The 11,302-nt window shown below is 41.8% G+C and overlaps 1 protein-coding gene across 2 annotated transcripts in view; it reads right to left on the bottom strand.

Annotated features, from left to right (window-relative positions):
• Positions 1-4,554: 4,554 nt before the first annotated feature.
• The window catches only part of XPO6 (exportin 6), a 127,617-nt gene continuing 120,869 nt past the window's right edge, over positions 4,555-11,302 (bottom strand). Inside the window, exons 22-24 of one of the 2 annotated variants that reach the window (XM_043966316.1) lie at positions 10,093-10,191; positions 9,533-9,872; positions 4,555-5,769 (exon numbers count right to left, since the gene is read on the bottom strand). In XM_043966316.1, coding sequence (XP_043822251.1) covers positions 5,726-5,769; positions 9,533-9,872; positions 10,093-10,191 — 483 coding nt within the window. In that variant the 3' untranslated portion in view covers positions 4,555-5,725. The remainder of the gene's footprint in view (positions 5,770-9,532; positions 9,873-10,092; positions 10,192-11,302) is intronic. The other variant, XM_043966323.1, reaches the window with a different exon arrangement.

Genomic DNA, 11,302 nt, shown 5'->3' with positions numbered 1-11,302 from the left:
CCCATCCCCTCCCATTGCCGAGACCCTCTCCCTGCCTTAGTGCTCCTTCCACAGAGGCTGCCCTCCCAATGCAGCTGTCTGCACTAAAATGTAGTTATCTCCTGAACCATCAAGTTCACAGCCAGGCTCTCTATGCCTTTCAGGTCCCTCATAATGCTGGAAAATTCAGAAGAGGTGTGAGATGACTATGGAGTAGGCCAAGGATGCAGCAACAGTGTTGCAACTGCCTACTCTCCCACCAAACGCTGCAAGGCCCTTGACTGTGCTGCAAAAACCTGGATGGATGTTAGAACACAACAAAGCAGCAGCAGTGGGAGATTACATATACATCTCTTCCTGATTCTTAATCAAGATTAGGTGCTGAACCTTAATCTTATAAGGATTAGACCATTCTCTGGGGTAGGATAAGCAAAGTCAAATCCTCACGGACACAAAATAAGTCCAGGAGTAATAGGGACACAAAGCTGTCTTCAATAGCTGAATGGCTGTCACATGGAAGCAGGTTTGCTTTGTGTGGTTCAAGAGGGCAGAACCAGGACCAACTGGTGGCCGGCAGCAGGCAGATATGTTTGGGGCTCAATTTAAGGACTTTCTAATAAAGAGAACTGTCCCCTAAAAATGTAATATGCTGCTTCATGAGAGTCACTGTAGATGTTCAAACTGAGACTGTAACGGATACCAGAGAAGAGATTCCTGCACTGGGTGAGAGGCTGGACTTGAATATTTAAAGTCCCTTCCACATATGAAATTCTCCGACTCTTGAGCTTTTACTGTTCCAAGGCTTTGAAACTTGGTTTCCCAAAGCCATCACTTTGTACTGGGGAAAGCTAATTCTTAACCATAGGCATATAGCACATTTAGGGTGCCAGAGAATTAGTGATCAGTATCTTCTTGGTTGTGGAGCTCTTATTTACAAGCAAGAATCACAGCAGAAAGAGCATCTTCAGGATTGCTACTAGCAAAAATTACAAACCTATAGGTCTCATAATCGGCAAGTATGAAGGGAGAATTTTGCAATAACGTGCATGCAGTTGGCTCTGTTTATATTTCTGCCAAGACTGCTATCTATGTTCAAAGTGCAAGTTGGCTTTCCTCCTAGGAAAAACAAGGGGCAGAGGGGAATATACCTGTCAACTCTTGAAATCAAAGAAAATGAGATTTTCCTTTTAGACACATGCACATCTGTGTGTGTGCATCTAAAAGGCTCTCTAAAATAAGTCAGTCTCTCACCCCTTCCCCATACACACAGACACCCTCATCCCCGGTCTCAGGAGTTTAGAGGATGGAAGAATATTATACAGAAGAGCAAGAGAAGGACCAGTGAACACACAGAAAAAAAAAAATGAACATGAGGAGCAGTTAGGTGGTGCAGTGGATAAAGCACTGGGCCTGAATTCAAGAGGACCTGAGTTCAAATCCGACCTCAGACACTTGACACTTACTAGCTGTGCGACCCTGGGCAAGTCACTTAACCCTCATTGCCTCACCAAAAAAAGAAAAGATGTGAAAAGGGGTAAGGAGTCCATTTTCCCCCTACCCCTTGAAGTATGCACAGATATTTACTGCCTCCTTCAGTCATATGTGACTGAGCACAGTAGACATAAAAAGGGGATAATATTTTGTGTCTCTTTCTCACTTTCTAATACCAGACTTTCACAGAGTTGGTACCATAAACCCCAAAATATGTCTGTCCTTACACTCCTTCTCTATGGCGTCCCTTTCTGGACCATGGTGAGGTGCCATATTCCTCATTAAGGTTTGCATTCTGTAATGTGGCACCCTTTGCTGCCATTATTTCATAGTAGAGAAGGACTTTCTTCTCTATCTCTCACTGATATCATATCTTACTGACATCACATTTATGCACACTCTAAAGGGGGGGAGGAAGGGAGGGAGGGAGGGAGGGAGGGAGGGAGGGAGGGAGGGAGGGAGGGAGGGAGGAAGGAAGGAAGGAAGGAAGGAAGGAAGGAAGGAAGGAAGGAAGGAAGGAAGGAAGGAAGGAAGGAAGGAAGGAAGGAAGGAAGGAAGGAAGGAAGGAAGGAAGGAAGGAAGGAAGGAAGGAAACAAAAAAATGAACATGAGGCTCTTCCCCAAAAAGGAGAAGCTGGGTGCTCCAAAGAGGACACACATGCTGGTATGCTAAGAAATGATGACGTGAATCCATAGGTGCTGACAGCTGAAAGATCACTCTGTAGAGGTCAGAGGAAGAAGAGATGAATAATGCTAGTGGATTGACAGCCTGCTAAGAAGGTACTGAGGAGATTATCTGCTGGCGTAATAACAAAAGAGATCTACTATCTTCCCAGGTTACGTATTCTAGAGGGAACAGAGAACTTGTTCAACCTATTTCTGGTAATTCACTTAGGAACATATGATATTTCCATAAGTAACCTAGAAAACATTGTTAAAGATTATGTGGTTACAAAAAAGAAAAAGAAACTCTTACTAGCACAGATGTTTTATCACTACTATCCACTGAAGCACAAGAGATTCAGAAATAAAGAGGAGATTTTGGAAGTGCCTAGCTGGCTTTTTTGCTATTAGCTATATCTGATATAGCACTTTTTAGTTTACAAAGTACTTAATATTCTGTCTCATTGGATCCTCACAACAACTCTAGGAAAGAGGCATTTTTTTGTTTTGTTTTTGAGTGGGGCGCAGTTGTGGGGCAATGAGGGTTAAGTGACTTGCCCAAGGTCACACACCATCAGAGAATAGGATTTGGATTTCTGGACCACAGCTTAAAATATTAGAATAACAGAGTATACCTAACAAGAGCTGCTAAGAATATATTTGCCTGAAGGCAAAGGTGCCTGAGTATATCCATTAAACTAGACACCACAGAGAATAGTTACAACACAGAAGTAGCAGTAGAAATGAGACAAAACCCTAGAAAGGAGTCAGTCTGAAGAGGACTTTAATATAAAACCTATGACCTCAGATGATTAGTCCAATTCAATCTCTTAGATCTCACAGAGACATGACTAGAACATAGGGTTATTAAAGTGGGAGGGAACAGCAATGTTCAAGAAAATATGTTAATATTAGAAAATTCGGGAACCAGGAGAGGGAAGCATGGTGAACATTTGGGTCAAGATCAGGAGAGAGAAAAAGAACTGTTACTGCCCACCAAGTGTACTACAGACCACCTTGCAAGAAAGAAAATCAGTGTGGAGTTCAGCAGACCTCAAGCCTGGCACAAAAGTATGACAGAATAGTGCTGGGAGACTTCAGCTGACCTGGACATCTGCCTGGGGTTCTGTGTCAGAAGCAACTAATAATTTCATAACTCTCCTTAATGAGAATTGCATCCTTCAAAAGGCTGAGAAACCAATAAAGGAAAATTCTCTTCTGTACCAGAATACCAAGAAGGGAACTGGTTGCTGGAGGGAAAACGAATGGAAACCTTGAGGAGAGTAACAATACCAGAAGAGAATTGGTAATACAGAAGAAAAGTCAGGCACTGTCTAACAGGAGACCTACATTTTTGAGACAGGAAAAGTTAGGTACCCTGAAATTCTATAGAGAAATCAACCCAGAAGGGCTATGCTGACAAGCCCTACAAGAATTATGAAGAGACAAAGAAACAATTCCTGCAAGGGGCAAAAAAGAGATAAAATTATGTTGATGCCCAAGTGTCTATCCCATCCACCAATTTTAATATTAAAAAGATATGAGCACAGGGGCAGCTAGGTAGCACAGTGGATAGAGCACTGACCCTGGAGTCAGGAGGACCTGAGTTCAAGTCCAGCCTCAGACACTTGACCCTTACTAGCTGTGTGACCCTGGGCAAGTCACTTAACCCTCATTGCCCCCACCAAAAATAAATAAATAAATAAAAAATACTGTAGCATTATATTGCATCCACATAAGTGCTTGTTTATCTTTGTGCTATTGTTTTTTATATATTCCAAGTAAAAAGCCCTTTGAGTGATTATTTTACATAAGTGAGACAAACTCAGTAGACAAGAAATCTAAAGTAATCTTAGACTGCTGAAGGTGTCCAGTGATGGTCCCACTGTCCTATGCCCTGCTCAGACCAAGAATACTGTATTCATTTATGAGTACCACAATGATAAATTGGAGAGAACCACTCAAGGTAATTAAGGGTCTGAAGTTCAGATAAAATAAATGCAGATGAAGAAGAAAAGGCTGGGGGGTAAGGAAACAAAATAGCAATCTTCAAGAATATGAAAAACTATCCCCAGGAAGAGGTATTAAACATGTTCTCCTTGGCCCCAGGAGACAAAACTAGGAGAGGTGGGTAGAAGTTGCCAAAGAAGGAAATTTAAACCAGGAGACCAAATTCCTAATATTGCTATCTAAGAATGGAAGGGGTCATCTCAGGAATCAGTGGATTATCCATCAACTTGAGGTCTTTAAAAAAAAGGCAGAAGATTGTTGTAGAAGAAAACCTTCTTAAGGTACAGGCTGGACTAGATGTCCTCTGAAGTCTCTTCCAATTCTGAGAAGCTGTGATTTCTGTATTTGGAACAGTTGAGGAAAGTGCTCTCACCCACTATACCCCCGCCCCCCCCCCATAAACCCTTTCTAGAAACAGCTGTATTGCTAGAGGACCTCTAAAATCAAATATGATCAGGGGCAACTAAGGTTGCCAGGACTCACTCCCAAGAGCAAGTGGATAGTTTCACCTTCATTTGCTCATCATATTCTACTGCTTGGTCTTGAAGTCACTTATGCCTACCTATTATCCACAAAATAATTCAGTATCATGCCAGACTGACATTTTCCCCACCCAAATCAAGCCACAGATAGAGGCCTAATGTGATCCTGTACACATTCCTCAGTGTATCCCCCACCCACTCGGGAACACTGCCTTGGAAGATCAACCCTGCATGAGCAAAGATTAGAGGTTCAAGAGAGTTAACTTAATTTCAGGGCTTCCAGATCTTCTGCCTCCTACCAGGGTTTTCAGTATGCTAACACTTCTAGATACTATTTGTGGAAAGAGAAGCTAATTTTACCAGCTTTTAAAACAACAACATAAGCATTTTATTTCCATTAAGCATCTTAGTATCACAATGGAATGATGAGAAAACAATAACAAAAACATAAGTCTTTCTAATCTCTGCAAACAGCAGAGATGTAAAGGGGGAGGGATCAGAGGAAGGGAGGAGGGGGGAGGGGGGAGGAGAACAGGAGAGAATAGGGAGTGACGGAAGTGCCAGAACAGTTCTGATGTCACATTTCTCCTTCGACAGCCTCGGGGGGAGGAAGTGGGTGCAAGAAGGCGGAATGATGCGAAGGTACAAATGTCTTAAGTTGTCTTTGGCGTTTCTGCCTCATGATTGATATACACATGATCTGCACAGACCACCCACTGAAATCTCCGGACGTCACAGAAAGTGCTAAGACCCTAATACCTGACAACATGACTCTCCATCCTCTCCAAATGCCCTGGTAACTACAACTGGTGTTAAGACACATCCTGAAGACAGTGCTGGTGAGTCACCTGGGGCTGAGGCAGGAACAAAGGGTCGGGAATGGGAGGGTTAGGTTGTAGATGGAGCCCAGGGTGCAAATTCACCAACATGTGTCCATGGTGTGCCCTGAAGAGGTCTGAGAGAAGGGAGGTGGAAGTGGTGGTGGCAGCAGCGGCAGAAGTACTGTTGGGACAGTAAACAGAATAAGGGTCCAGTGCAGACACTATAGCTTCACTGTGCCAGGGGGCAAACTGTCATTGCAAAGTCTGTAGTAGCGCAGGTCATTTACCAGTCGGTGCACATTCTGGGTGAACGATGGCAGGTCCTGAAAGACAGAAAGACATAGCTGTAGCAACCAAGACGCCCGTAGGGCTAAGCCTCGTTGACTCAAAAAGGAATCCATCTGGTTTATAAATCTGGCTAGGGTTCCCTCCCTTGTGTCAATCTCCACACCCACACTGCTGTTCCCTGTGTGATTTTAGGACAGTCCAGATCTGTTAAAGACACTTAGGAACAAGAGGGATCAAAAGCTTTGTCTACAGTTCTCAGTCCACCTTTTATGAAAAATGACTTAGTCATCTAAATGCAACAAGTTATTAACTCTGAAATTTAATTTCTAATCTTGATTGGGGCAGCACAAGTTTTTGAACATTAACCTCTCCAAACACAAGCTGCTCATTACAAAAAAGAAGTGAGCTAAAAATTAAGAGTGGGGCCTCTTCCAGGTGAAATGGGATAGCAATTTGAAATTTTAACAACTAAATTCAGTTTGTCACCACAAAAGAAACCAGCTACACAAAAATACTACCAAAGACCCTTCCTGAAGAAGGCATCTCTCTTTTTTTCCCCTTTCCACCTACTTTAGTAACCCCCCTCATTAAAAATCAAGTTCCTGGGGGCAGCTAGGTGACACAGTGGATAAAGCACCAGCCCTGGATTCAGGAAGACCTGAGTTCAAATTCGGCCTCAGACACCTGACACTATCTGTATGACCCTGGGCAAGTCACTTAACCCTCATTGCCCCAACCAAAAAGAGAGACAGACAGACAGACAGACAGACAGACAAGTTCCTAAGTAGTTTTGCCCCTAGTAGTTCCTCCCAAAGAGCTAACATGGAGTCAATGAGTGGCTCCTTCCTGAGATAATAGACAAAGCTTTTTTTAAGTCAATTTCATCAATACAGAAGGAAGACTAGGACAACCAAAGAAACACACACAGATGCAGGCACACACGCATGCATGCGTGTGAGTGCAAAATATAATCACACAAGGAAGGGTCACAGAAGTCAAGTTGGAAGGTTATCTAGTGTGATCTTCCCACCCCATGCAAAATTACTTCTACAACATTTCTACTGGGTAGAGAACACAGTCAGAAACTATACTTGTGTTAAAGCTAAAGGAACCAATCGCTAGCAATTTCCTTTCTTGACTGATCCTCAAGAAAAAGGACTTGGGAATTTATTGAATTTAAAAGAGAAAAAGAAAGAAAATAGCACTGGAAAGTGATCATCAACAGCTGATGTAATTTGGACTCTGTGAGGGAAAGCCCCAGGGGTTTCAGCAAATCACAGCGTCTTTCACTCAACAAATATACCTGACAACCCTCCACCATGTTTTTTTCCCCTTATTTTCACCTAACACCTCCAGTTTCTTCTCATACGCTAAGAATTTACAGCCACACCACCTGACTTGTAGGGAGACATAGATCCCCATTGGTTGTCCTTGTCTAGATGTGGAAAAATTTCTCTGCCCTGAGTTCAGTTGAGGAGCTGGGTGAAAACTCCTGATAGGGAAAAGTCCAGAGGTTTATTGATATCATTGGTGATTCCTTCTCGGGGAAAGCTGAGGACCTTCAGTAGGAAAAACTAGGTGGTGCAGATCAAAAAGCATGGCATTTGGAGTTAAGAAGAATCCCAGTTCTACTACTTACCACCTGTGTGACCTTGAGCAAGTCACTTACTAACTTCTCTGGGCCCTGGTTTCCTCATCTATAAAATGAGGGTGTTGGATTAGATGACCTCTTGGGTCCCTTTTCAACTCAAAATCTGTAATTTTACGTCCAGTAGCCATAGAGAAGATAACCAAAGGAAATACATATGGTGGACCAGGTTTTGCATCATAAAGAAAAATGAAGACCAATGTCAAGAGAAAATACTGAAGCATGTGTTGGAGGGTTTAGCAACAGTCCACAGCTATTAGGATAAAACTGCGAGATCCTGGATACTTAAAATATGACACCTTTTACTATATGCCTATTAAAACAAACAGCAAAGCTGTATACATGCAAAGTAGCCTACGGGAGTCTCAATAAAGCAACTGTCTGTTCCTTACATGCCCTGTGCTGGTTAACAGTAACATGTGGTTATCCAGCATCCCAATTAGCTCAGAATGTTGATTACCATTTCAATACTTCTGAAATCAGTTGGAAAGTGATGAAGAGGAGTCAAAGGTCAAAATTCCCTTATAATTTTTTCCAATAACCAGAGAAGCTTTATGTCATTTGTGGCAAAATATCACCGAGCCATTTCCTAGGCCCATTACGGCAAGAAACACATTTTGATGATTGATTTTGCCAAATAGTATTCAGAAGACATCTACTGACTTCAACATATGCCCAAACAAGGCAGAAAACTCTTTGAAAGCTTTTTTTTTTCCTTCTGAGTCTTGTATTCCTGTCTGAGGCATTTCTAACAACAACATAAACAACAACAAAAAGTGGGAAACTAGAACACTGAAAATTAATGCCAGTAAGGTGAATTTCAAAAAGCCTCCAGTAAGAAATAGCGGAATGGATCACATATACTCTATGACAAAGAAGAACAGAGGATCTATGGAGTAAAGAAAAAACTGTGAAAACATATCTAAAACTCAAGGAAAGTGAGAAGAAACTAAGAGATTCAGAAAAGCCTCAAGTTTAAGAGCAGAGTACCAGAGAGCCAGAGAAATCAGAGAAACCTCCAATGACTATGGGGATAAAGAAAGCCAAAGGGGGAAAATGGGAGGCAGCAGTTGTCACTTCCTATGTACTATGAGTCTATACTCTTCATATTTATCAGATATTAAGAATAAAAAGGAAATTCTATTTCTTTATTATGTAGGGAAAGAGATAAAAAACAGACTGCAATAAAGCAACAAAGGCTTTCCCACAAGAGGTCAATAATTATGACCAGACAACTAAAGCCAGTCTTGCCAAGGAAAGAAGCTGGAAGTCAGGATAACAGTGAATGAAATTAGCTGGTGTGTCCATCAGCTTGCGGCCCAGTCACCTTGACATGTAGCCTGTGCTACTAACAAGCAGGGGACTGCAATCTGTTTCCATCTCTAGCTTTCTTTTGACTACTGTCACAATGAAAAGGCTACAGGAACTGCACAAGACACCTGCCTGCACCTCCTCTTCTTTCTTCAATGGCTCCAGTTCAGAAACAGTCAGGCAACACAAAGGAGGCAGGCAAATACTTCTTTGACCTGCATAGCTACATTAGTTAATACTGTGAAGACTAATAAAGAACCCTAAGAAAAAGCCAGGATAGACTAATCAGCTAGCTTTTTTACCTGGAGAAGTATGTAACCAATCAAGTATTCCATTTTCATGTGCTGATGGCCATAGGGTCTGGAGTAAACATCACAACATTAAGTAACAAATTTTATCAGACTAAATAAATGTACACCTACACCATTTCTGGGAGATAGAGGCTAGGTGATTCTTTTAGCTTCAGCAAAGGTTTAGACTGGTCCTATAGGACATGCTTATTGTTCAGATAGATAAATAGAGATAGCATTTATTAAGCAATTACTATGTGGCGGTGTGTTCAGCTAAGAACAAAGCCACTTCCAAGCAAAGAGTTCTGAAGTTCAGGAAGTGACCACCCCCAACTAATGGGCTCCCTACCTAATGTACATCCCAAATTGGTTAGTTGAACTAGAGCAGAAACACTAACTAATTTCAAAGAACACTTCTTTCCTCAAAGCCAAAGCAAGAGAAAGAGCAAAGTCAAACTAAATATGTAAGACAATGAGAAAATCTAGTGGGTACTACATGAATCACTGGCAAGCTAAGTGTTAGTACAAGCTAACTATTCAAGTCCTTACCATCCCTGGAACTGGAGTAACACAACCTCCCTCTGATGAATTGGTGCCTCTGGCCATGAGGTTGCCCAAACCCGCCCTTCCCTGTGGCCTGGCCTCTCTGTCCTCTCACCCGATCCATTTTGAAATTCCTCCCCAGAACATTTTTCTGGTTGGAATCCACACCATCACAGTTGGCCAGAAACTCTGGGAGGAAGGCTGCATAGAAGCTGTCAAAGTCAACTGAAGCCATGTTGTAAATGGCAATCCCTATCTCTTCTTGCAGCAGATCGTGTGACTTGTGGACCAGGACCTGAAGCAGCACATTCACAAACTGAAACAGCATGGTGGTCCTAAAGATCTTCTGCAGGTAGAAAAGATGACAGTTTTCAATATATATGGTCACAGTTATAGCACCAGGAAACCTCTACTTCTTAGTTCCCCCCCTCACCCCCACCCCAAGCAGGTAAGCAAATAACAAATAAGCTTTCTCAAGTATTCAAGAAATGACTAATCTAAGAAAATGGACTCTCACAGCAGCACCTAACCAAAGAAAGCATTTCTAAAGGAGGAGTAGAACTTACTTTATGATACAACTTTTGTTTGGTGTTCAGAGTCTCCAGGTAGAAGAGATTTTGTTTAAATAAGTGGATATCAGGCTGGAGAAAAGATTGTCCAAAAGCCTAGGAAATAAAATTAGCAAATATTTCAAGAACAGACTGAAACCATTTTGAAGGGGTTTGTTTAAACCTCACAGGAGAGCTGAATATAGTATTCTTGTTAAATTTACAGGTATAACTATAACTTTCTGACCACCCCAATACTTCTCACATCTTAATTTTGGTATTAAATTGCCCCCTTGGGGCAAACATAATGATGTTTTTAAAAAAGGTGTCTGTTAAATCTCCCTTGTAGAATATAAGCTACTTGAGGGCAAGGACTATTTCTTTTTTGTCTTTGTATAACTCACACAGAACCTTGCATACAGAAGGGACTTAAATTCTTGATGAAATAAACTGCACTTGTTAAAATGGGATATAATCATTTAGTCTGTTTAAATAAATTAGCTTCACCTGTCAGGTGAAGAAACACCTGAGCCTATACACCTATCTTAAAAACCCCTATGTTCTACTCAATGAACACAGCTCTCTTTGGAGTTGTGTGCTTTATATCTCCCAACCATTACCCAGTTAGGAACAGCCTTAACAGCTCCTCATCAGGCTAGGCTACCACAACTTATAATTCCTCATAACTTCTTGGCTATGGTAGGAACAGTCTGATTGCCCCCTAAAATGATTATGGATTAAGGGTTACTCTTTGATGGGAAAGGGAAGCAAATGTAGAGTCTTCATCTTAGTTGATTTAAGAATAGACAATACCGGGAATTTCTTGGGTCTTAAATACACTGTATCCTTGAACTATGTAAGCCTCTGGGAATGGGATAAGTGTGAGTTTTATTTGTTTGTTTGTTTGTTTGTTTGTTTTAGGCAGGGCAATGAGGGTTAAGTGACTTACCTAGGGTCACACAGCTAGTAACTGTCTGAGGTCAAATTTGAACTCAGGTCCTCCTGAAACCAGGGCCAGTGCTCTATCCACTGCACCACCTAGCTGCCCCTGGTGTGAGTTTTATTAAAGAGATGAACTCTCTAAGACAGGCCAGCAGGGTTGAAGATACTTGTGGAAAGAGGAGTGGCATGGGGTGGGAGCAAGTTGCAGAGAGACTTATTAAGCAATAAAGGGAATTCTAGTAAATCTTGTAATCTTTGCTAGTACTAGACTTTCTTTCTCCTTGGA

The sequence above is a fragment of the Dromiciops gliroides genome, chromosome 1 (genome assembly GCF_019393635.1).
Source record: "Dromiciops gliroides isolate mDroGli1 chromosome 1, mDroGli1.pri, whole genome shotgun sequence".
NCBI lineage: Eukaryota > Metazoa > Chordata > Mammalia > Microbiotheria > Microbiotheriidae > Dromiciops > Dromiciops gliroides.
Note: the sequence above shows the minus strand (reverse complement) of the source record. Positions and strands in the feature narration are given on the sequence as shown.